This window comes from Salmo salar, chromosome ssa03 (assembly GCF_905237065.1).
Source record: "Salmo salar chromosome ssa03, Ssal_v3.1, whole genome shotgun sequence".
Classification (NCBI taxonomy): Eukaryota; Metazoa; Chordata; class Actinopteri; order Salmoniformes; family Salmonidae; genus Salmo; species Salmo salar.
This window is the reverse complement of record NC_059444.1, coordinates 73,565,833-73,590,703: the sequence shown is the minus strand read 5'-3', so window position 1 is coordinate 73,590,703 and position 24,871 is coordinate 73,565,833. Positions and strand designations below refer to the sequence as shown.

General features: G+C 44.0%; 4 protein-coding genes across 19 annotated transcripts; 2 read left to right on the top strand and 2 right to left on the bottom strand.

The window, feature by feature from the left end:
• Positions 1 to 2,523: 2,523 nt before the first annotated feature.
• hrob (homologous recombination factor with OB-fold) lies at positions 2,524 to 7,621 on the bottom strand. 4 transcript variants are annotated; one of them, XM_045715386.1, is made up of 10 exons: positions 7,425 to 7,619; positions 7,172 to 7,222; positions 5,865 to 6,935; positions 5,647 to 5,730; positions 5,354 to 5,488; positions 4,660 to 4,768; positions 3,825 to 3,910; positions 3,504 to 3,632; positions 3,162 to 3,354; positions 2,524 to 3,059 (listed from the first exon to the last, which is right to left on the bottom strand). In XM_045715386.1, exons 1-10 carry the CDS (start codon positions 7,434 to 7,436, stop codon positions 3,007 to 3,009), a joined length of 1,923 nt encoding a protein of 640 aa, XP_045571342.1. In that variant the 5' UTR covers positions 7,437 to 7,619; the 3' UTR covers positions 2,524 to 3,006. The 4 variants fall into 4 exon arrangements, 3 of the variants coding, with proteins under 3 accessions (XP_045571342.1, XP_045571341.1, XP_045571343.1); XM_045715385.1 differs by having other exon boundaries at positions 5,647 to 5,733; positions 7,425 to 7,618; XM_045715387.1 differs by having other exon boundaries at positions 5,647 to 5,733; positions 7,150 to 7,222; positions 7,425 to 7,599.
• A 58-nt stretch (positions 7,622 to 7,679) lies between these two features.
• On the top strand, positions 7,680 to 10,584 carry LOC106601655 (ankyrin repeat and SOCS box protein 16). 5 transcript variants are annotated; one of them, XM_014194004.2, is made up of 7 exons: positions 7,680 to 7,924; positions 8,153 to 8,529; positions 8,750 to 9,017; positions 9,176 to 9,584; positions 9,743 to 9,826; positions 10,075 to 10,113; positions 10,281 to 10,584. In XM_014194004.2, exons 2-7 carry the CDS (start codon positions 8,196 to 8,198, stop codon positions 10,464 to 10,466), a joined length of 1,320 nt encoding a protein of 439 aa, XP_014049479.1. In that variant the 5' UTR covers positions 7,680 to 7,924; positions 8,153 to 8,195; the 3' UTR covers positions 10,467 to 10,584. The 5 variants fall into 5 exon arrangements, with proteins under 5 accessions (XP_014049479.1, XP_014049482.1, XP_014049478.1 ...); XM_014194003.2 differs by having other exon boundaries at positions 7,682 to 7,924; positions 10,075 to 10,188; XM_014194006.2 differs by having other exon boundaries at positions 7,735 to 7,924; positions 8,256 to 8,529; positions 10,075 to 10,188.
• A 192-nt stretch (positions 10,585 to 10,776) lies between these two features.
• Positions 10,777 to 15,198, top strand: LOC106601657 (transmembrane and ubiquitin-like domain-containing protein 1). The gene is given in 4 exon segments (XM_014194008.2): positions 10,777 to 11,059; positions 12,139 to 12,560; positions 12,562 to 12,708; positions 12,969 to 15,198. Coding segments are annotated over 3 exon segments (924 nt in total). The 5' UTR covers positions 10,777 to 11,059; positions 12,139 to 12,153; the 3' UTR covers positions 13,339 to 15,198.
• at7l3 (Ataxin-7-like protein 3) lies at positions 15,176 to 24,668 on the bottom strand. 9 transcript variants are annotated; one of them, XM_045714279.1, is made up of 14 exons: positions 24,433 to 24,668; positions 23,783 to 23,862; positions 23,533 to 23,645; positions 23,272 to 23,404; positions 22,999 to 23,170; positions 22,776 to 22,876; positions 22,610 to 22,668; positions 22,033 to 22,078; positions 19,804 to 19,841; positions 19,647 to 19,715; positions 19,465 to 19,508; positions 17,775 to 17,846; positions 17,280 to 17,416; positions 15,178 to 17,188 (listed from the first exon to the last, which is right to left on the bottom strand). In XM_045714279.1, exons 3-14 carry the CDS (start codon positions 23,581 to 23,583, stop codon positions 16,986 to 16,988), a joined length of 1,125 nt encoding a protein of 374 aa, XP_045570235.1. In that variant the 5' UTR covers positions 23,584 to 23,645; positions 23,783 to 23,862; positions 24,433 to 24,668; the 3' UTR covers positions 15,178 to 16,985.
• Positions 24,669 to 24,871: the final 203 nt, after the last annotated feature.

The following is a 24,871-nucleotide window of genomic DNA, read 5'->3' as shown; positions in this document are numbered from 1 at the left end:
CGTCAGACTGGTGAATGAAAAAAAAGGATTCTGCTAGTCCGTGGTGAGTAATCGCAGTCCTGATGTCTAGAAGTTATTTTCGATTATAAGAGACGTTAGTGGCGACATTATGTACAAAATAAGTAGAAAAATAAGTTAAACGCAAATAAATGAACAAAAAAACAATCGGTTGGGGACATGTAAAACATCTGCCTTCCTCACATTTTACATGCGAGAAATTGCCAAGAAACTGAAGATCTCGTACAATGCTGTATACTACTCCCTTCACAGAACAGCACAAATTGGCTCTAAACAGAATAGAAAGAGGAGTGGGAGGCCCCGGTGCACAACTGAGCAAGAGGACAAGTGCATTAGAGTGTCTAGTTTGACAAACAGACACCTCACAAGTCCTCAACTGGCAGCTCCTTAAATAGTACCCGCAAAACACCAGTCCCAACGTCAACAGTGAAGACGCGACTCCGGGATGCTGGCCTTCTAGGCAGAGTTGCAAAGAAAAAGCCATATTTCAGACTGGCCAATTAAAAGAAAAGAATAAGATGGGCAAAAGAACACAGACACTGGACAGAGGAAGATTGGCCATAACACTTTTTTCCAGACAATTCTAAGTTTGAGGTGTTCGGATCAAAGAAGAACATTCGTGAGAAGCAGAAAAAATGTAAAGATGCTGGAGGAGTGCTTGACGCCATCTGTCAAGCACGGTGGAGGCAATGTGATGGTCTGGGGGTGCTTTGGTGGTGGTAAAGTGGGATATTTGTACAGAGTAAAAGGGATCTTGAAGAAGGAAGGCTATCACTCCATTTTCCAACACCATGCCAACAGGATAATGACCCAAAGCACAGCTCCAAACTATGCAATAACTATTTAGGGAAGAAGCAGTCAGCTGATATTCTGTCTATAATGGAGCGGCCAGCACAGTCACCGGATCTCAGCCCCATGGAGCTGTTGTGGGAGCAGCTTGACCGTATGGTACGTAAGAAGTGCCCATCAAGCCAATCCAACTTGTGGGAAGTGCTTCAGGAAGCACGGGGTGAAATCTCTAAAGATTACCTCAACAAATTGACAACAAGAATGCCAAAGGTTTGCAAGGCTGTAATTTCTGTAAATGGAGGATTCTTTGACGAAAGCAAAGTTGGAAGGACACAATTATTATAAAAATTTTAAAAAAATATATATTTATAACCTTGTCAATATCTTGACTATATTTCCTCTTCATTTTGCAACTCATTTCATGTATGTTTTCATGGAAAACAAGGACATTTCTAAGGGACCCCAAACTTTTGAACGGCAGTATGCATACACACATCTGGTTTCAGCATGGGAATACAAGGTACAGCACTGGACCTGAGCCGGCTAGACCCACCTTGTTACACCTATATATAATTGGAACATGCAGACGACAGTAGAGTTTACCCTCCAACAGCTCAGATCTTACCAGCTGAGACTTTAATAAGTCTTACAGACACACCGACACTGCCTGTAAGGCAAAACACAGCAGTGGGGGGTGAGCCACTGCCCCCTACTGGTAGTACATGTTCAGGTAAGGAAAATGGGATATATGACCAAAAGTTCCACAGGTAAAAGACCATGGTCGTGTTCGAGAGCATCAAAACAGTGATGTATCATGGGAAAATGTTGACTGACTGGTCAATATTGAGTAGTTAATTAGGATGCAAGGTGATATGATTTGTAGGTCAGTCTGTCTACAAGTGAAGTTTGGAGGGGTGGGTGGGGTAGTACAGAAAGTAAGGCTGATCTGGATATTTAGTGATGCCTCTGAGGGGTTGGTGGTGGTGAAGTTTTGGCATGGGCCTCCCATCCTGCTGTTTTAGCCCAGATAAGACCCCATTTGTCAGGCTGTGACTGTCCCAGCCGCCCAGGGCACCCACCAGACAGAGCTGGATGAATATATTTGGCCATGCAGGAAAGAAGGATTTAACTCCACAGAGACTAAAACCCCAGGAAATCCCTCCCCTAAAGTCTCTACACAATTGTAATGCATGGTAAACAGGCTGGACCAGAACAGATCATAGCCAGAGGATAGGAGAGACAGAGGAGATAGTAATAAGACAGAAATGGAGATAGAATAGCATGGTACAGATTGACAGTCAGAAGGCTCCAGGAGACAATGTTGAAGGTCCTTCACTTCAGGCTGATACTTTAGTTCACACCACGTTTCATCAGCGCCATCAATGTTTAAAATAGTGTTAGTTGACTGAAAGACAAGAAAACCGTTTAAAAACTTTAAATTGAAAAAAAGATTTGCAGTTCCAATTAATGGCTATGAACAGCAGGATACTCTGCCTCTGCAATGAAATCTTGCAACACCGGTGCCTAATTACAGCACACCACCACGATGCAATTAAACCAGAAGTGTAGATCAATCAAGCCAGGGTTTAAATGGACATTTAATTGTAATGTTTGATTTTCCATATACTGTTCCTATTAGTAAGAACATTCTCATGCATTTTAATTCTCAATCACTCCAAAGACCGCAAATTAGAGAGACAAGAAAATCAGAGACCATTTCAGTTGTGTATAGTGTATTATTGAACAGTCTTTAATATATACATGTTTTACAAGACATTATGTGCACATACAGTAGTTAGCTATGATTTAGAGGAGTCTGCACTGTGACGTAAAAAAATATACAAAACATCAGTCAGCAGGTCTTCAAACAGGGGGATGACTGTCTATGGGATGTACCCGTAACAGTAGGGGTAGTGAAGCTTCATTCAAATTGGGGAGACGCGGGAGGGACAGTCTCTCCTCTCCCCCCCCCACACAGCCGACATGCAATTTATACCGGTAAGATTAATGGTCACAGCACACCAAACACAAAATGATAGCACTTCAGGCGACAAGATTCTCCGGGGGAATCAGGTAGAAAGGCATCCAACGTGCAGTCAGAATGCGCCAAACTCAAATTCACATGTAAGTGACGGTTTAGTTGTCCCACATCTCCCCTGTACAAAGGTACCTTATCTGTAAGGGGTAGGTGGGCAGGTGTCAGAGGCAGTAGGACTCAACAGGCAACTCCCCAAGAAGCTCATCAAGGTCATCTGCACAACACACAGAGACAAATTCAATCAAACAAACACACAGGGTGGAGCTGCTGATTGGTTTACCAAGAACATACACTCATATGCATATCCAAGTCCCACCTGCGTCCCAGGACAGGTCCAGTGGTGCAGCAGGGGGGCCCTGTGGAACACTAGAGGAGCCAGCTCCAGAGTCTGCAGAGACCAGTGGGGCCCGAACATCCTCGTCATCATCATCATCATAGAACAACTCCATCTGAGACACAGGGACTCCTGGGACACTGGAGGACTGATCAGGTGATTCCAACATTGGCTCCTACATTCAACAGTGGAGTTAGACAAACAAATACAAAACATCTGTCAAGACACCAAGTTTTACTCATCAATGATTTGTCATTGTTAGATCAAACTCCCAACAGCCTAGGATAACAATATGTCCTCCAGGCCTTGGTAGTGGTCTCTCACCAGGTGGAGTGGGAGCAGCTGGGTCTGTGTGGAGGACAGGGTCGAGCCGTCAGGAGGGTAGATTCTCAGGAGGTTGTTGGGTGTCACGTTCAGGTAGTGGTTACGGTGGGATGGAGAGAACACACCCACCTTCATGAAGAGACAACTAATTATGGGTCTACATCTAACATAGTGCAAAAATGATCAACTTTACACACACACACACAATTTGTTTTTGAGATTTTATTGTGAGTGGCTCATCAATCATTTTGAAGAATCCAACAAATGATTTGCAATGAAACACCAGTAAATAGTGAGGTGTGTGGCCTGTGGAAGTCCTACCTGTTTGAGCAGCAGTACAGCCCCTGTCTTGAGCTCCCCTAGTCTGTCCTCTAGGAGGCGCCGGTGCACTGTGCCCTGCATCTCTCCTACAGTCAGTCACACACACACATATTACTACTGTGCTCTACCGGTGCAGTCAGAGCAAAACAGCACACCTAGCCACTGTGCTTCTGCATTGCTTGCTTTTTAGGGTTTTAGGCTGGGTATCTGTATAGCGCTCTGTGACCACTGTGGATGTAAGAATGGCTTTATAAAATACATGTGATTGATTCATACCACATGGAGCACACTGATCACATTATTCCTACTAATGACAACAGTTAGTGTAGTAATCAGTGCATCCCCCTCCGGTGGTAATCTGTTGACAGGTAGCACCATGGGACACACTTCAGGAGGGAAATGCACAGATGACTGAGACTTAGTAGTCCGTGGTGATCAGCGTGTAGCTAATACCCGTTCATTTGACGCTGATCCATGATGATAGAATCACTAATAAGCACAACACTAAGGTTAAGTATCTACTATAATAGATGTGCTCAGGAGTCCTCACACTGGCTCTCCTGAGGCCATGATGACCTGCTAGGTTCAAGCAGTACTCACAGAGAAAGAGAGAGGAACTGCAAGAAAATGAGAGAAAGAGACAGAAAAATGGAGGAAAGAGGGCCCTAGGGGCAATGAAACAAACCAGATGTCTTCTACTGAATCACATGGTGTGTGAAGCGAATTCAGGTGAATTCTCAGTGGCGTACACACAAACCGCCAGCCACACACTCACTACAATGGCTGTGTGACCAGTTCTACCTACAAGCACAACCTTACCACCAGTAGGCCTTACCTGTGGGATCCTTGAACACAGCCTTGGCATCAGCGTGTGTGTGGAGGATGCTCTTTAGTACCACAGCCATGTTGGGGACCTTGTTCTTCGCCAGCTGTTTCAGGGCCGCCTGAGTGAGTGAGTGAGTGAATGAGTGAGAGACAGAGACCTTCGTATTAGAGCACTACAAAACAAGTTCAAACAACTGCCAATCATTAACTTTAATTAATTAAACAGTTCAATTACTCATGCAGAGTTGCCATTAGCACTGGCACATTAAGACTGTGGAAAACAACAGAATAACCATTAAGATGATTCATGTGTGATCATGATTGGGATAATAACTACTAACACCACAGGAACAGGCCTGTCATTTGTCCTGATTATACTGATAGACCGCCACCACAGAGACAAGGGCCATTAACATAGAGAAAAACTCCCCATCAACTTCTATCAGGGAGGCTGCCCTGGGTGCAAAAAAACATGCTCATGAAGTCAAATTATGCAAACGGTGTTACGCAAGTGTTACATTTTTGCACCAGTTGATATGGCATTTAAAGCTTCTAACATTAAATATGCTATGTTAAATTCTGCATATTGTTGAAGGGTACATGGCCACGCACAGCCTGAACACGGTTAGCCTTTCAGTCACCTTTCATGCCATTTACGCTACCGTAGGCTGTGTAAATTGAAGAACGCTAAATGTGCTGGTCACCTTGCGGAGGACCATGGCCACGCTGTAAGAGTGCAGAAAACAGGAGGAGTTCCTTTCGTCCAATCCCATCTCTGCCTTCATTGCTGCCCACGGACCTCCACTGAAATCCTCTTCCTCATTCTGAGAGCTGGGAACCTGGACAAGTTTTTTGTTACACACACAAACCCAGACACATCACAACACATGTTCATAAAGCAACATGATATAATAAATAATGGATAAGAAGGTTCATTAATATCATGACACATGATACATTCTGTAAATGTATAGGCTACACATCAGTGTGATAGTACCTGACTGGGCAGTCGAGCCACGGCCCCATGTGCAGGTGTCTGAGGAATGGCCACCACAATGTCATCCAGGCTCTGCCCACGGAGCTGCTTTAAGGAGAGAGAATGGAAACCCGCAGTAGCTTACTATCACAACCAAGCACATTGCTGACTGCTGAGATTAGTTAGACTACAAATAAACAGATAGAGAGGCAGGTAGGGATAGAAGCAGAAAGAGACACCTGTTGTGGTAGGATTCCTGCAGGCCCGGGGAAGCGGCGGGTATTGGGCCGGATGTGGTCAGAACTGGGTCTCTGGGGGGTCTTGTTGGAGTTGGACACCAGCTGAATCAAGTGGTTAGTGAAGATGGGCGTGTGGAGGGAACGGGGGGTGAGACTGGGGGAAGGCATGGGTCCACCAAACCTACTAGAGGGGGCTGGGGAGATGGGGTCAAAAAGGCTGCGTCCCTGAGCCAGAGGTGTAGCCCAGGGCCTCTGTACCTGGGAAGGAAGCCCTCTGACTGGCCTGGGGGTCACAGGCCTGGGGAAGGGGCTGGAGGCCATGGTGAGGCCAGGAAACACTGGGCTCTGGGGTGGAGCTAGGAGGAAAGTAGCACTAGGATCAGGGCGGGGAGAGGCGAAGGGGCCAGGGAATGAGGACCTGTGGAGTATATTACTACTGGGAAGACCAGAAGTTTGATTAGAGGTACTGAATCCTCTCAGACCCACATTGGGCCTTGTTTGAGCACCACCACAGGCTGTGGGCCGTAGTCTTTTGGCTGGGGATACAAAGTCATCACTGGGCTTGGTTAGATCTGCAGCTGGAGCAGTTTCTCGGACCTGAGCCCAAGTGCTCATCTGTGGATCACTTTCATCTAGGTCTGCCAGGTCAACATCCCAATCATCAAAGTCATCCTGTGGCGAGGGGGCCTCTTGCTGTCCTGTTGTGTTTGACTTCATCTGTTGAGCTGGTGAGGAGCTCTGTTGGGTAACTGTACACGGTCCCCTACTCAGTGTAGGAAGGTGGAGAGGGGGAAGAGGGAACGAGGGCAGTGGTTTAGATGTAGAGAGATGTCTCAAACCCAAAGCAGCAGACTGCCCTACACTGCTCGGTGTTGCATTCTCTGACCCTGGGCCATTCGACAGGCCCCTATGGGCAAGTATGCCTTCTGTGGATGGTTGATGTGAGTTATTCTGGCCATAGGAGGCAGCAGGAGTTGATGCTGCAGTTGAACGGAGGAAACAGGACTGTGCTGCAGAGGACACTGTGCTAGCAGACACTGATGGAGCAGACCAGTCCATCTCAAGGAGATCCTAAGACACACACACACACACACACACACACACACACACACACACACACACACACACACACAATTGTATAACTCATATTCAAAGAAAGGCAGAGGTGTTCAGACTAAATAGTTTCACAACAGTACTCTACATTACTTGTGATTTCAATCTGAGAATTTATACAGAGGGCTATAATCTGTCATAACTATCATATCAGCAGGTGATAATCACTGACTGTGTAAATCAGTTTGCAGCACCTCATCATCGAAGTCCTCCCCAACGTTAAATAATCCATTCCACTTGCAAGTCTGTCGAAAAAGAGAGACATCTTCAAATATAGCTTCGTCAACTAAGAAAGTGCTAGATGTAAATTACATTTCGCCAACTAGATGGCTGGCTAACACTGTTAGCTACGTGCCAAGCTAGCTAGAAGCTTCTCTTATTTGTAAACTTGTGGCAGCTACCGACCAAGGGGACCAAAACTAGCAAACAAACATGACTGATTCTTACCATAGCAGTCATGCGATCTCGTGTCGAATGTCTTTTCTGTCTATTTACATTGATACATAAGATCAATCGAAAGTGTAGATGTCATTTCATTCAGCCATCCAGTACTTGCTGCCGTAAAGAAAGGTATAACTTTTCAAGCAAAGAAAGGTGTTGTAAATGGGAAATTTTGTGAAATTGGCACCGCCACGTTCAAGTAGAACGTAATTACGTAATCAATGTTCACGTTGCGTGACGTGACGTTCGCGAGATGGGTCGTCACTTGTCGCCACCTGCTGACTATCTCAGTTAATGCAGTTCCCCGTCTATTTATAACAGGCACTAAACTTGTATTGGGGCAACAATTTCTTGCGAAAGGACATTGGAGGTGTCTGTAAAACACGCCATGAAGTAGTCGAAAGCAAATTACATTATCCACAACAGAAAATGTACTATATTTTGTATAGTAACTTACCTGAGTTCACATGAAAACATTCTGAATTCACAGCGGTTACAAGTTCAAGGTGAGTAGAATTCTATATTCACACAACATTGATACTATGTAAATGCAATCTTCAAAGACCAGAGACAAAATAAATTGTCGTCTCTGTTGTCTCTGACTTGATTTTCGTTTAGTATTGGCCATAACAGTAGGTTTTTGTCAGTGTCTAAGTCAAATTTGCTGCACTGAGTCATGTTGTGTCCACTGTAAGCAACTAAAATTGGAACTGTTTCAAATGTGTTGCTCAAAGACCTCAGTGGGTTGCTTGAGATTCTGCTCCAGCTTTGGGTGTCATGTCCAGGGACACATTTACCTTCAACTCAGCCGCCTTGCATTCTCTGAAAGTGGATCAGGAGCTCCAGGAGTGGGAGGATAAGCGGCAGGCATTGGCTCACAGGAGGGCCATGAGCCGGCCACCTGTGTCCCGGGCCTCCAGACCCCCTCCCAGACAGCAGCGGGGCCTCCAGGAGATCCGGGTCTATGAGGCCCGATGCAGAGACACCACAATCCACAACACATTCATGTGTGGGGACATGAAGGGAGTGCACACTGTGTTAAAGGACCCCTGCATGGTCAACGCACTGATGGAAACAGTACATGAGGAGATGGTGTGGGCTCCAGAGCTGGGTAGGTGTCAAACGCAGAGAATATAAACTCACTTTTACTGTATGCTTCACTGTTGTCTTTTTGTTAGACCTATCTGTGCCTTTCTTATAGATCTTCCAATCATTCCCCAATCACTGCTCATCGACTCTCTTTTTATTCTATCCTCTAAACATTCCTAAGCCTCTCTGGCTATGAGCATCTGCTAGGTAAATAATGTACATACTCTCTGTCCCTCTGACAGGGATGTGGACCATGAGCTCCAAGATCAAGCAGACATCTGCATTGCGTCTGGCAGCCAGCAAGGGACACTCAGGCTGTGTGGAGGAGCTGCTGTTTCGAGGGGCGGAGGTGGATGCTGACCCTGGTGGCAGCACAGCCCTGCATGATGCCTGTATAGGTGGCCATGACAGCTGTGTCCAGCTGCTGCTATCCCACGGAGCAGACCCTGACCTGCTGGCAGAAGACGGCAGTGCACCCCTTCACCTCTGCAACACAGCCCAGACATTTCAGTGAGTTACAGCGCTCTTAGCCATACTGACACTATGCCTGGTGATCATTTATATTATTTATAGATAGCGGAATGTTTCAAAAGTTATATGGCAGGTGGGTCTGTTGATGCGGGTGCTAATGAACGATAAGATTATAAGGTTGTGTCTACTCTCTTCAGGTGTGCTGAGCTGCTGGTTACGGGTGGGGCAGAGGTCAATGTGTTGACCAGTGAAACAAAGCTAATGCCCCTCCATGTGGTGGCTCGTCGGGGTCTGGAGGAGCATGTGAAGCTCTTTCTGTCCCATGGAGCTGATGTGTCAGCCAGGAACCGTGAGGGGGAGACCCCCCTCAATGCAGCCTGTGGTGGGGCTGAGAGGCCTGCCGAGGCTGGGCGGTACCTCCGCGTGGTCCAGATGCTGCTGGGAGCTGGGGCTGACCCCTGCACTGCAGGCAGGAAACACCACACACCTCTACACAACGCCTGTAGTAACTGCAGCCCACGCATTGCAGAAATTTTACTACAACATGGAGCCAAAGCAGATGTGCAGAACTGTGCTGGATACACACCCATGGACTGTCTGTTACAGGTGGGATTAAGGGTGGGTCATATGGGGGGGGGGGGCTGCTAAGGAGAGTTCTGTGGTCATAGTGTAAGATCCATTTGGACGTAAGGTTATTTAATTATATTTATAATTTTCATAATCAGTCAGTGGTAGATAAGACAGACTTATTCTCCTGTCTGCAGGTGGTGGAGGACTATCCAGACCAGCATCCTGAGGCTGTAGCACGCTCCCTCCTAAACCACGGGGCCAAGGCCGGTAAAAGCTTGGTATGTCAGGGTGGTCAATTGGAAAAGTGAGTTGGGCCAAGCTGGGTGTAAAAATGCCAGTTGGAGGCTGCATTTGGGCCGATTTAATTATATTTTATTGGGATGAAATATGTGCACCAGCAAAAGCTTGATTTTATTTCATTTAGGGGTGCAATGAAATTTTTTTAAAGCTAATTCCCTGCAATTCTACGTAGACAATATATTTTGGAGGGCATGATAATAATAACCCACAGATTTCCTCCATATAGATGCTGAAACTCTGCCTCCTCTCCCCTGCCACTCTGGAGGTAATGCTGAACTGCTATGCTGTTGTCCCTTCCTGTGAGGAATGGATGCAGTCTATCCCTCTTGAGATACATGAGGTTTGTCTTTCCTCTGTTTTCAGCTCTCTCCTTCACTGCCTGAACCATCTAATGTCCTTCTTCCCTTTCCCCCACCATCTCTCTGTCCCCAGACGCACCAGGGTTTCTTTGACTCTGTGAGGCAGATGACTAGCCAGCCCCGCTCCCTGCAGCACCTGTGCCGCTGTGCTCTGCGCCGCCACTTAGGAAAAGGTATCGACGCAGCTATCAGTAGATTGGACATCCCCAGCTCTCTGATGGAGTATCTACTACTTCGGAATGACGGGGAGATCCGGTGAATAAAGTGGAACACATGGGACAGAAGCCAAGAGAGAGAAGGATTTGCATTTACAATAACTAAAAGAATGGTTGCAATAATTTGTGTTTTCTGTATTAATAAATCAACTTTCAATTTTGCATATGAAAATGTGATACTATTTTTCTGAACTAATTTATGTTCTTGTATGAATTGTATTTGTATGGACGATTGGTAGGAATGAAAAGACATCTCAGAATGTATTGACAACAACTCAGACTGTATGACTCTTAACTACTTCCCAGGCTGCTTCATCTGCACAGGTGAAAGCAACCACCCACCACAGGTACACTATTGCTTTCATCTGTACTCTATTTTCAGCACATGAAGGAGAGAGAATGCGAGGAGAGGAAGCCACTTTTTAGTATTTTAGATTTATACCATTATTTGTTTCCTTGCTTGCCAGCTACACAATAGTTGGACGTCCCAAGGATCCCTGAAAGCACTAACCGACCTACGTGCTGGTGGCTTAACGTCATCTGTGTTTATGTGGCCCTCTACTCCAGTTTTATTATCGGGGCTGTGGCTAAATTAGCATGGTAGCATGTCGTCAAACATGATTTGACTACATAGCAGGTAAGCGCACCTCTTATATTCAAATGCGTATATAACTGGTGTGTGCATTTAATTAGAACATCTATAGAAAGCATTTTGACAATTTAGTGGAAGTTAGCAAACGAAGGTCGTCCTTGTTGCTATTACTAGCTAGCTAGCTTACCTAATACCTAGCTAGTTAACCTCCAATATGTCTTCTAACGTTAGCATAAACATTGAAAAACATTTTTCTTCTGTATCTAGCTAGTTCTCCAACGGATGCACAATGTAGTAGTAAACACATTAGTGACGTGTTTTAACTGGGTTGACATTAGTTAGATGGTTAGCTACGGTTTGCTAGCTAACTTTTGTGACAACATTGCCAGGCCATCACTTTAGAAACTATAGACGGTTGCTTTGAAGTAGCACTTCACCTCTGTCCCTGACAGTTGTAATACAGGTCTCTGTCCCTGACAGTTGTAATACAGGTCTCTGTCCCTGACAGTTGTAATACAGGTCTCTGTCCCTGACAGTTGTAATACAGGTCTCTGTCCCTGACAGTTGTAATACAGGTCTCTGTCCCTGACAGTTGTAGTACAGGTCTCTGTCCCTGACAGTTGTAGTACAGGTCTCTGTCCCTGACAGTTGTAGTACAGGTCTCTGTCCCTGACAGTTGTAGTACAGGTCTCTGTCCCTGACAGTTGTAGTACAGGTCTCTGTCCCTGACAGTTGTAGTACAGGTCTCTGTCCCTGACAGTTGTAGTACAGGTCTCTGTCCCTGACAGTTGTAATACAGGTCTCTGTCCCTGACAGATGTAATACAGGTCTCTGTCCCTGACAGATGTAATACAGGTCTCTGTCCCTGACAGTTGTAATACAGGTCTCTGTCCCTGACAGTTGTAATACAGGTCTCTGTCCCTGACAGTTGTAATACAGGTCTCTGTCCCTGACAGTTGTAGTACAGGTCTCTGTCCCTGACAGTTGTAGTACAGGTCTCTGTCCCTGACAGTTGTAATACAGGTCTCTGTCCCTGACAGTTGTAATACAGGTCTTTGCTCATAGGCTTTCTACTCATATGTATCTATGCACTATTTTCACTTCTCTTTTTTGCTTTACCACAGACACTAAGGACAGAGATGGCGGTGTGTGCACTGACAATGGATGGGATGGGAGGCGAGGTGGCTGCAGTAAGCGGTGTGTTACTCCTGGTCTTGGCCTTGGTCCTGGCTTGGCTCTCCACGCAAGTGGCAGATCGGGGAGACCACATCCTGAGCACCATACTTACAGTCGGGGCCCACGCCTCCCTAATCGGGCTGGGGGGCCATGACAGTTACAGTGGAGGGCCACCCAGTGCAGACACTCCAGAGCAGCAAACACCTCCACCCTCCCAGGAGAACAAGCCAGAGGAGGGGGAGCCTGGGTCTGAGAGGGAAGATGGTGAGGGAACAGGAGAGGGGACTGCAGGGGCTGGAGTTGACCTGCTATTGAATATCCAGGGGAAGAAACCTCAGACATACCAGCCTGATGATGATGAGGAAGATGATGGAGGATGACTATGAGGAAGAAGAGAAGGTTCAGAAGCTGAGCCCAGTGGTCTCCTGCACCAGCATCACGGTTCGTTTGAAGTTCCTGAATGACACAGAAGAGGTGGCAGTCCTGAGTCCCCAGGATACAGTGGGTCTACTGAAGAGGTTAGTATTGTAATGAAACAGCAGGGAGAAGATCTCGAACCCTCGACCTTCTAGCCGGAAGTCCAGCGTGATATCGACTGTGCCGCAAAAGCATGCTTGTGCGGCAGAGTCGATTTCCTCGCTTATAAACCCAGGGTCATTACAGTATGCTATGGCAGCTCTCATTATACATTTTCTGTGTTTAACCTTCTTTTTTGATTTATTGAACATGCATATCTCTCCCATACAGTCTTACAGAGACATTTGTTTCTCCCCTCTAGTAAGTACTTCTCGGGGCGGGAGCGTCAGATCAAGTTGATCTACCAGGGCCAGCTGCTTCAGGATCCCAAACGGACTCTGCTCTCCCTCAACATCTCTCACAACAGTGTGATCCACTGCCACGTGTCCCAGGTGCTGCGGGAGGCCAGCCCAGAGGAGGCAGCTCACTCTGGGGCTAGTGGGGGAATCAGGGCTGCAGGCCTGGCTCTGAGCACCAGCAGCCTGGTGGTGCCTGTGTTTGTGGTGATGTTAGCCGTGGTCTGGTACTTCCGCATCAACTACCGTCAGTTCTTCACCGCCCCTGCTACCATCTCCCTGGTGGGAGTCACTGTGTTCTTCAGCTTCCTCATCTTTGGAATGCACAGCCGGTGAGCGGGAGAGGAGGCAGGATGGAAGGTCCCTCATCTGGGCAGGAGAATGAGAAGGAATAACAACTGTGTCAGGAGGATGAATGGAGTCAGGGGGCCTCTGCCTCAGACACCATAGAGCTCAACTGGAATCCTTAGAGTGGGTGTGGCTGTGTTTGTGCATGCACCAGCAAATAGCATAATGTGAGATTGATTGTATGTGCAGAGATTCAAGTTATCTGGAATGTGTGTTTGTTAGTATGAAGCAGAGATAATACTGAGCTGTAATTTTGCTTCTCAGAAAAACATTGAGTGGGTCCAGCTCCTGTTGGTCCTTATAGGGCAGAACCATCAGCATCACACCCAGGACCACAGGCTGCTTTGTCCACTGTCAGCAATATCTTCTGGCCAGTTTGGCTTCACATAGCCTGTTCTGTGTTAGGTTGCTCTCAGAAATTAGGGTCTCTATTCAATCAGATCCGCTTTAGCCGACATCCGTATAGAAGTTGTGTGGGAGGTGGAACTGTGTTAGTGCTGTCAAATCCACTGAGGTATAATAAGAACTGGAGACTGCGTCCAAGATGTCCGCCTTTTGTTTTCAAGGTTATCTACTCACGTTCGCATACGCAAATTCATGTCTATATCCGGGTTGAATCCGGTTTATACAGACCAACATCACATGCACACTAGCACTCAGTGCGCACAGGGAGCAGCGCAGACGTCATCCAAAAACATGGCAGACAGATGAATATAAAATGTTGGCATCAGCTACAAATATTTGAGTAATTAAATGGATGTTTTGTGCACAAAGGTGATGACCTAAGTGTCTTATTAGGAATTTTGAAATCTGACTTATCTATGTGGTCGTGTATGAGCGTCAGTTAAACTGTAGCAGTCAAAACCGTGCTTTGCTTTAAGTGAATACCACGGAGCCTTGTTTACAAGTTCGAACAATGGAATGTGAGATGTAATCTACACCTCGATTAGGCTGATTAGAAATCTTTATTTTAATTATTTTCAATTTGAGTGTAATTTCTATCTAGCCTACACTTTCTCGTTCTGAACTTCTAATGCAAGTAGGACAGGTGTGGCTTCGTGATAATGATGAAGAGCAGCCACTCACTGATTTGACAGCTCCAACGCAGTTACACTGCCAAAAATCAGCTATGCGGGTGTCAGCTATCACCGGTTAACACTTGATCTGATTGAATCTAGACCTAGGATAATGCATTTCTTCACATCATGGCCACATACATACTCTTTTCATTATATACATGTTAACGTTCCAGAAATGTTTTGTCTTTTTGTAGTACGTGTTTGAACGAGCAATTCATTTCCTCATTTGCAACGGAAACAAAATGAAGATTATACAACTAAAGACTTGACTCTAGAGCAACTTTGAAACCACTCGCTATGTATGGAGTGCTGGTTATATTTCTACTTTCATTCCAGTTCTTTGGGAATGAGCTTTCACCTTAGTTATTGTGGACTGTAACAACTGCCTTATTGCAAGGTAAAACAGTTTGTAAGGATTTTTGTTGCTTTAATTACTTTACGCTAATATCTTAGTTATTTTAAACCATATAAGTTAATGCATGAAAATAAGCAACATGTTTGGTTTAGAAAATACTGTAAATATGTATTTACTGTACATAGAATGAATGGGATAAAACCGCATCGGACACATCAGGATTTCTGTTGGGGAATGTGACACATGACAGGGAAAATCTCTTTATCCCTTAAGTTCGATTGTTTTCCTCTGGCTTCAGTGCTGTGATTCAGATTTAAAGACATTCAAACCAATCAGTCCCTGTGTAAAGAGGGAGTATGTTAGATATTGGACAAAATGACAGAACGCAATAAATCTGAATGACACTTCATTTTACTCAGACAAAGAAACTTCTGTACACATGGGGAACTGGGATATAAAGAGAACCTAGCTGTGCATCACATTAATATACAATTGACATATTTGCACATGGCACACACACACACGTGCATGAAAAAAGTTGTTTTTGTTTTGTGAAGACACTTTTTCTATTGCGTCATTTGTCCACACTCATATTGTTCAGAGACACACTGATACACACAAATAAACAGTTACGCAGCATTAGTAATACAGGCCATTCTTTACCCTGTCCGTAAAGAGGGACAAATGAAATCAGCCATACCCAAAATGTGTTTTTTCACTTGAAGGTTGATTCTTTTAGTGCACATCAAAGTGATGTCATACTTAATCACTGGCTGAATGTTCTAAATGAAAACTCAGGGTATATAAGATTCTCCCTAGCAAGTATAGTCTGGTGGGCCTCTCAAACAGGAATGAATAACAATATATATATCAAACTTAACTCGTTAGCTAGAGTAAAACTGAAAAGGGCAAGAATAACAGTTTGAAATATCCCATGCAACAAGTGGCGGCGGATTTGAATTCCTACAAGTGCATAGACACTGCACATAAGCAGAGACAGACTTTGAAAGCAAGTCAAGTGATGCAGATTGACCTAGAGTATTATTGAGAAAAAAGCAGGTTGACTCCACTATACTATAGCATTATTCAACAGGAAGCAATGCGAGATCTACAACTTGTATAGAGTGATATTATGATTTGCAGCAGAAGCAGGTTGGAGAAACTTCAGACTGAGTATGAAACAGTAAAGATAGACAGGGAAGAAGCATTGTTTAGCATGAAACTGTATGTATACAGTATCCAATTAAATCATGATTATTTTACATAGGTCATCATACCACATGTATCGGTATACAAAAACGCACTGGCTCACTCCATGATACATGTCAACATCTGCATTTACAATTTACTGAGTGCAGACATTAAATACAGATTCTCACTTGACATAGTCAATGTAAACCAAAAAAGTTAAATATTCAAAATAACACATATACTGACTCAACCACAATGGCACATTCAGAGATGCATAGTAATCTGAAAACAAATGAAATCACACACACAGGCCCACAACATGGAAAACAGTCAACTTTACACAACAAACATTCATACACACATGCACCCACACATACACCACTGTGCAATACAATGCTAGTACGGATAAAGCCACCATCAAGTACCCCAATACTGGTGAAACAACAAGATGTCACTGACATCCCCCACCATAATAACAAAGCTGTAGTCGTAAGGTGATGCAATTAGTCTACAAGTCCCCTCCTAAACAGAGTCAAAAATAAAGCAATGTTTTGTTTTCAGGAAAAAAACAGATCAGAGTGCAAAAAAGCGGAGTGTGATTGGTCCATGTCTGAAGCCGAAATCACTGATTAACAAAAACATAATTAAAGTGAACAATCAATGACCCATGTTTCTTTATAACTGGAATTGCTAAATATTGTCTTCAACAACAAACAAATAAGAATGGCGTTCAAATGAAGGGGTGCTGTGTCCAGTTATGAATAAAGAGAAGTTACAACCCCTGGGCTAATCAGGGCTGATATTAATGTGTGTGTGAGTGGATGTGAGTTAATGGGTTATCATCTTTGCCACTGAGAGGACATTGGTATCTGTACCTCTGTTAGGTATGAGACCATGACTTGACAGGCTGGGGAGCTGGATGAGTGGATGAAGCTCGGTTCAGAATTCCATGTCACCCTCCAGTCACCTTCCTGGGTACGGTGTGGGGGGGGGGGCAGACTGGGACTACCCTAGTTTAGGTTGTCATAGATACTGGGGGCAGGGGGAACAGGAAGCTTGGGCTTCTTCTTTCTGTTGGATAGGCCTACTAGACTACTCTGGGAGCTGCTGCCCCCTCCACTCCCACTGCCGCCCCCTCCTCCTCCTGTGCTGTTTAGGCCAAGAGACGTCTTCTTCTTCTTCTTGGGCTTCTTAGAGTCTGAGTTGTTGGTGCCTGGGAGAGAGATCGAGAGCGGTGGATGAGATGAGACCGACTTCCACTGTAATGAACGTACAGAATGTGGACCTGAATTCGGTTCTCTTACTGGCTTTGGAGGAGCCTGAATCGGAGGGGGAGATGTCTGAGGATCCGTCCCACTGTAGGCGACTCATGAGAACCTGTCCGTCTGAGGCGTCGTAGCAGTCACTCTCCACCATTGTGTCTGCATCGGGCAGAGACGACCTGACAGAGACAACAGCCGCTCAGATCAGACACTGAGACAGCAGCAGTACACATGGTGGAGCCATTCAATCTGCCATACAGCACACCTACTGTAGTACACATCCAGGCCATACAGTTGGCCCCATGAGTGCTCATACAGTAGCAAACTAACATAGTCCACCCTCAATGATAAGGCCTGTCCATCTAACTGGCACAAAACATCCACAATAAATACATAGTCATTCAATACAACTCCTCAAGCAAACACCTGTACATTTAGGGACACCACAGGTACCAATCAAGGTCGAATATATCAGTTCTAGGAATAAACCAGTCAGAACCAATGGAGGTCTGAGGGGCGGGGGAGGGGCACACTCACGCGGACGGCCCCAGGAGGAACACCCTGACGGCCCTCCTCTGTTCGTCCGTGTGCTGGGGGCACCGCTGGGACCTGGCAGGGACACAACGTGGCATTACAAACACCTGAGAAACACCTGCCCACAATGCACAGTGGCCCCGCCTACCCAGGGCCACGGCAGAGACAAGAGTGGGAGAGAGACAGAAAGACACTGCCAGTGACCAATCAGATGAAGGGTCAGGTGTCAGAGTTTGGAGGTTAGAGATTAATGTTTGCTCACTGACAGTGTCCAGTTAGTCTCTCACCACGTAAGGCAGGCAGTGTCCAATCAGGGTCTTACATAGTCCAATTGGAAAATATCTGTTGTCCAATCAAATATGAATTGATTCACTAATTTTACACAATTTGGTATTATACTGAACAAAAATATAAACGCAACATGCAACAACTTCAAAGGTTTTACTGAGTTACAGTTCATAGTAGGAAATCAGGCCCTAATCTATGGATTTCACATGACTGGGCAGGGGAGCAGCCATGGGTGGGCATACTGTAGGTCCACCCACTGGGGAGCCAGAATGAGTTTTTTTCCCCACAAAAGGGTTTTATTATAGACAGAAATACTTTTCATTACCTACCCCCCCCCTCCTCAGATTATCCCACAGGTGAAGAAGCCAGATGTGGAGGTCCTGGGCTGCGGTTGTGAGGCCGGTTGGATGTACTGCCAAATTCTCTAAAATGACGTTGGGAGGTAGCTTATTGTAGAGAAATAAACATTCAATTCTCTGGCAATTGCACACTCCCTCAAAACTAGAGACATCTGTAGAATTGTGTTGTGTGACTAATCTTTTATTGTCCCCGGCACAAGGTGCACCTGTGTAATGATCATGCTGTTTAATCAGCTTCTTGATATGCCACACCTGTCAGGTGGATGGATTATCTTGGCAAAGGAGAAATGCCCACTAACAGGGACGTAAACACATTAATACACACAATAAGCTTTTTGTGCGTATGGAACATTTAAGAGATTTTATTTCACCTCGTAAAAAATGGGACCAACACTTTACATGTTTAGTTTATATTTCTGTTCAGTATACATTTTCTTTAAAGAAAATTAGCCAATAACTGACCCCAATCATCTAAATACTGTATGTTATAAAGGAAATGGAAAATAATTGAGAATCATATAGAGTTGCCACTTGTGTACCCCAAAAATCAGTCCCAACTACACATGATCACAACACACCAATGAAAATGATCATGTTAAAGGTCTCACAGAAACAACATGCAGAACAGTAACCATGAGTGTCTGTTGGCAGCCTCCATAATGGAGTTGGGCCACAGGTTCACCACTTGTCCGGAACACACGTCATTCAAGTCACAGAAGACCTTCCTTACTAGCTAGTTTAACAAACACCTCTGAGAACCTGGTAAGGTCCATACTAAGGGGCAGGCTGAGGATGGACACAGGACGTCCTGACATTGACATCAAACTTCCAGGAAGATGTCTGTCTGGCACAGTACAACCCTGAATGGCTCATCATGATCATAATCAGCAACTTTGACTCAAGCTAACATCTAGTGCCAGCGCTTGAGAAACAAAAAGTATTCATGAGTTTGTGTGATAAAGGTATGTGTGTGCACTCCGTGTAGCTGAAATGACAAGACTATTAAGAGGTGCATGAGCTGTGTCTGCGTGCAGAGTAATCCCTACCTGGTGCACATCTTCTTGGTGTGCTCCGAGATCACTCCACATTGCTGCAGACAGGGGGCAGTGTAGTTAGAGACAAGCCAGTCATACACACTGCTGATAAATGTCTTGAGATTTTAGATATGATCTGATATACAGTTAGACTTGTGGATGGATGGTAGAATGGATAAATGAAAATGACTCACTGTTGTTAACAGAGACCTCAGTTCGTCAGGGCCTAAAGTTTCGTAATTGATGCCAGTGTTATAGTTGTACTGCAGTGAGGGAGAGAGAACGATAACAGACATCAACACACTAATAGATATGTAGGTGTGAACCATCAGAAAAATGGATTCTGGTTACCTTGTATGGATCTGCATTGACACTATTACTAAGCTCCCCTGAAAAAGAGAACAGCATATGATCTATCAGTCTACTTGCCACTGACTCCCAAAGACACAGATGATGCACACAACCACCACCAACCATGAAATACAGCAGTGATTACATTTAGTGCAATATCCACAATATTACCTGTCACAAACAATTGATTCCTATGTCTGAGAAAACATACGTAAAATGTACAGTTTATGACGGGATGAAGCAAAGGTCTCTCTAGCTATTGACCAGTGAGGTAAGAGAACATGATTGATTATTATGTACGTGCTGCAATTGCAAGTATATTTATGCATAAGGCAAAATATATTTCAATGGTTTAATCAATCTGTGATAGAAATTGAGCAGCACTTTAAGGGCCAAAGCAACAAATGACAGGTCGGTCAAACTGGTGTGGATTGAGTTCAGGTCATTTATTACATAGGAACATCCTTGATGCTCCATAGAAGATAGCAGCACCGTTTCATTTCAGTTCCATTTAAAGAAACATGGACAATCAGGAAATCAAGAATCAATGAAGACATGATACAAAACGACAAAAACAAAAATGCAAACAAAAGCATGAATATGTCAAGTAGATAATGGATAGGATAATGCACAGAGGACTTGTTGAGTCACCTGAGAAACTAAGATAAGCAGCTGGTCTGCTTTAGAGACATGACTGTAGTCTATCATTACTGGGACCAGACTATCATCGGACATGATTTTTTCACTCAAGTGTTGAACTAGTTAAACATATATAACACAATACAGAAAATAAATTGGATATATTACATACAAAGAACTGAAAACTGGAGGCTGAACTGTGATTTATTGCACACAATTGTCAGCTTCCTGTAAGTCATTCTCAGCTCACTAGCTTTGCACCATGATCCATGTGAAATTAAAATCATCAAGCAAACAGAAGATTGTGGAGCACGAAGAGTCGGCCTTTGCCTTATATCTTAATTGCTTATCCTCAATGCAGTTTCTGATCCTTTTCATACTGTACTACATCTGTATTCTGCTAACATTGTGCATTTGACCTGGATTTAAGCAGCAGACTCCTTCAATGGCCATCTATCATGAACAATCCAGAAGGCCACATTAACATTTTCAATAGAGGATTTTGGAGACACCCTGGGTGTTAATTTCCTTAGGAACGAAAGTTCAAACTCCAGGCACTCTTTTCCTGATATACTATCCCTAAAACGGCAGGGTTCTTTCCCAGATTCTTCTCCAGTTGACCTTTGACCCTACATTGCTGTGGGGGAGGGCATTATAGAGCTGGCCTGGCAGTAATCAGCCCCTTCCGATCACTGAGGAAATGCATCATCTCTCAACAGCACGCATGGAGCTTCCTGATCTGCAACAAGGCTTTGGCCCCAGCAATGCTGAAACGACCAGAGTGTAAAACATCCCCAACCATTCAACCAACTACTCTAAAACTTTCACGCACACAAACACACAAAGTAGGGCCATAAATTGGGTGTATTCAGGAGTGAGCTCTATGTTAGACTTCACCTACACACTTCCATTTCAAGGCTACAGAGAGTCTGGACTCTAGAACATTCCCACATTCTAATTCCTGACAAACAAAACACCATGAGACCATACACATATAATATTCTGTATATCAGAATGCATTATATAAACAAATGTATGCAATTTAGCATGAATATCAGTGTGAATTTCAGTAAAATAAATGCTGATTGAGAACTGATAGACAAATTTCATTAAAAAAAAAGGGGCAATCTGCAGTTGCTACATCCATTTTAGGATTTATAAATTAATGATATGTACCCATTGATTCTTGAAGAATAGAACTTAAACTGTCATACCCCATCAGAACTTGTTGTACTCCAATGTTTGTTAACAAAACACTATACAGCCTCAAAACTATAACTTTGATATCACAATGGTGAGTCCTTGCATCCATAGCTCTTTCTATTAATTTGAGTGGTAAAGAACTTCTAGCACAATCCCTCCGCTTTTTATAGAATAAGGGGCGAGGACGATGCCTTGTTATTGTTTTAACTGCTGATTGCCACTAAGATTAAAAAAGAAAAATTGCATTCTAATCATGTGTTTCAATTGGAAAATCTTTACATTCCAGATGGGAAATGCATTATGCAGTCAGTATTCAGGAAATGTAAATGACACACAGCTTCTAGTTTGTCACTTCACCTGGGTTCTAAGAGGTAACGTTATACTCACCATTTTTATGCTTTACAGATTTTGATCTTCTGGGTGAATTTGGATTCTAAGGAAATAATACACAACAAGAGAAGAACTGTCAATTTAGATTCACACTGATCTACAACTAGCGAAGCATGCAACAGGAAAAGTGAAGCACACACCCCTTGATCCAATTGAATTTGTAAAAAACAAATAAAATGCTCATCCTTGCAAGCAGAAAATTAGGGCTGGGACAATATCAGTATGGCAAAAAAAATTCCATGAGAAAAATTCAAACACAATGCAGAGCAAACTATTTGGTCCTTTAAAAAGCTGCTGTTTGTAAAATGTGCACTATAGCTTGTAAAATAAATAAATGTGACTGGATAACAGCTTAATGATGTTTGCTTCCAACATTGGGGCTGTTTTCCTAAAGAAGTTTCCTTGCCACGATACTAACGAGTAACGCGATACTGGTATCATCCCGGCCCTAGCAGAATGGACAGAGGGATACCAGAAATCCTTATTTTTTTATCTATTGGCCCCCTTGCAATTACATGTGGACAAAAACAACATACAAAACATGAATAAATATCCCCACGGCAACAAAACTTACCAAAGGTACATGTTGTTTCAAAGAATGTAAAAATACCTTATCTGACTTTCTCTTCTTAGCTGTAGAGGGAAAATAGATGGGTGTAAGACAAGCATAGATGTGCTTGTTCAGCTAAAGCCACAAAAAAAAAAATTCTGACAGGGATTCACACTTGTTTTATTCTCACCTTTTTTTTCTGAGCCATACGACCAGTCATTGTCATTGACGTCATCATTGTCTTCCTGATCACTCTCCGATTTGTTGTTCATGTTGTTACTGCTTGCTATTCTGTAGACCAATATCAAGAAAATGATCAGAATTGCCCATTCACTTGAGGAATGTATTGGTTTGTTTTCTATGTCACATTGTAGTGTAGTGCCCACTGTCCATGTCCAGTGCCCCTTGCTGACCTGCGGTTGGCGATGCGGCTGCTGTTGCGCCCCATGCCCAGGCATTTCTCCAGATGAGGGGCAAAGCGGGACGCAGCAATGCTCCGGTTGCAGTTGGGACACACACACTCCTTGTTCTTCCACTGATTGTACACTTGCCCGAAAATGTCCACTCCTGGTTGGTCAACAATTTCTACGGAGCAAGGCAAGAACATGCATGAAAGAAACTAACAAATTAAAGGCAGAGAGATGAACCAGATAACCAGACCCAGGAGAAAGCACTCTGGTCCTAACCGAAGTCCTTCATGCTTTCTTGGTCCGTGTCATCCAGGAAGAAGTAGCCCTGTTTGACAGCACGATGCACCTCGAAACACAAGCCCAAACAGGCGTCCTCCACCAGGTCCGAGTAGATGTCCTGAGCCAAGGCCTGTGAGGGCAGCAAAAAACAAAGCAGATTCACAAAGGAAAGGAAACTACATGAGCAACTTCCTGTTTTAAAGCAGGACAACTACCACCAAACATGATAGGATGGTAAAAGTGTAGTCCACTACTCACCTCTAGCTTGGTGTTGTCCAGGCCCGACAGAGACATATCCTCCATTTTCATTTGCAAACGTTTATGGGCGAATCACTGCCTTCTACATGGCACAGATATGGGGGACAACAGAGCTGAAAACAGGAAATACACACATTTAGTGATTTAAAATAACTCTGTCATTCAAACAATAAGTGATGAGACAAGAGATTATCCATTTGTTGGACAAAACCCAACAAAAGTCCCAGAGTGAGACTGAATCAACACTTACAAAGGAGCACCGACACTCAGTTGAGACCTCTTCTTCGCTAATAGTTGGCAGAGGTGACTGCCTGATATTGTTTTGGTTAGCTGTTGAAACAAATACATTTCACTGAATTAGTAAATTTGGTGTTGCGGCTACACAATACAAGACAGAACCAGAACAAAAACGAAAGTACAGCCAGAACAGTTGTATTGTCTAGAGACTAGAGTGAGCATTGAGACACGGCTAGCTACTACGTGCTAGCTAGCGCTAACGTTCGATATTAGCTAGGATAGAACGCAGTAACAACTGATAGACAGCTAGTTAGCAAACCAAATATTTTCCTAATATCTGCTACCGATAGCAAAAACATAGCTAGCTAACAAATCAGCTCATTGCACATGATCTTACTAAGACGGGTACGTTCAATGATTTCTTTACAGAGAATATCATACTGGTCAGCTCGCACTCACCATCAACGACCAATCTATGATGTAACAGTTAGCCGTTACAGTTTAGCTGGACATTGACAAGAGATTATTTTGCTACATTGTATCTAGATAGGATGATACATGTTGTTGTAGCTATTAACTAGTCATTTAAATGTGATCCAGCAGAGTCAAAGGGAAATGATAAGAAAATGTAAAAAGAGGCTGCCATTTTCCTTCCTAACAGACCTCACTAAACGATCAGCGAGGTTCTCCGTGCCGTTTTACTTGGCCTAAAGTAGGGAAAAAATGGCAGAGAAAGGAAATTAACTTCTAATCAACTCAAGTGACTGTACTTAAGTGCATACATTTAATTTATAATTGGATATGCAATAATTAAATAGAAAAAACATCGGATGTCTGGATCCGCCCCCTCTCGCGAGTGGCCATTTATGTTATTGACGGAAAGGGAAGAGGTGAAATAATCACGGTTATCGTTTATCGATTAGTTCTCACGAAACAACTAAATCATAGATTAGGGTATAGTATCTGACAATTCTAATTTATCCATTTATTTAAGACACTATTGTTTGGTCGGCATTTCGAACATATTATTTGAAGTGGTCCATTATCCATTTTCAGGAGGCAATTGGCTTCAACATCCATCACATATCACCTACAACCATTT

Coding starts and splice junctions, on each gene's coding strand:
- LOC106601655 (XM_014194003.2), top strand. CDS start 8,196: ATGTCCAGGGACACATTTACCTTCAACTCAGCCGCCTTGCATTCTCTG. Junction 9,585..9,742: donor CCATGGACTGTCTGTTACAG/GTGGGATTAAGG, acceptor TCCTGTCTGCAG/GTGGTGGAGGACTATCCAGA. Junction 9,827..10,074: donor CCAAGGCCGGTAAAAGCTTG/GTATGTCAGGGT, acceptor TCCTCCATATAG/ATGCTGAAACTCTGCCTCCT.
- at7l3 (XM_045714279.1), bottom strand. CDS start 23,583: ATGAAAATGGAGGATATGTCTCTGTCGGGCCTGGACAACACCAAGCTA. Junction 22,877..22,998: donor AGCCGCATCGCCAACCGCAG/GTCAGCAAGGGG, acceptor ATTGGTCTACAG/AATAGCAAGCAGTAACAACA. Junction 17,417..17,774: donor TTCCTCCTGGGGCCGTCCGC/GTGAGTGTGCCC, acceptor TGTCTCTGTCAG/GTCGTCTCTGCCCGATGCAG.
- hrob (XM_045715385.1), bottom strand. Junction 5,489..5,646: donor TGGCTCGACTGCCCAGTCAG/GTACTATCACAC, acceptor AAACTTGTCCAG/GTTCCCAGCTCTCAGAATGA. Junction 3,633..3,824: donor CTGTACTGCTGCTCAAACAG/GTAGGACTTCCA, acceptor CTCTTCATGAAG/GTGGGTGTGTTCTCTCCATC.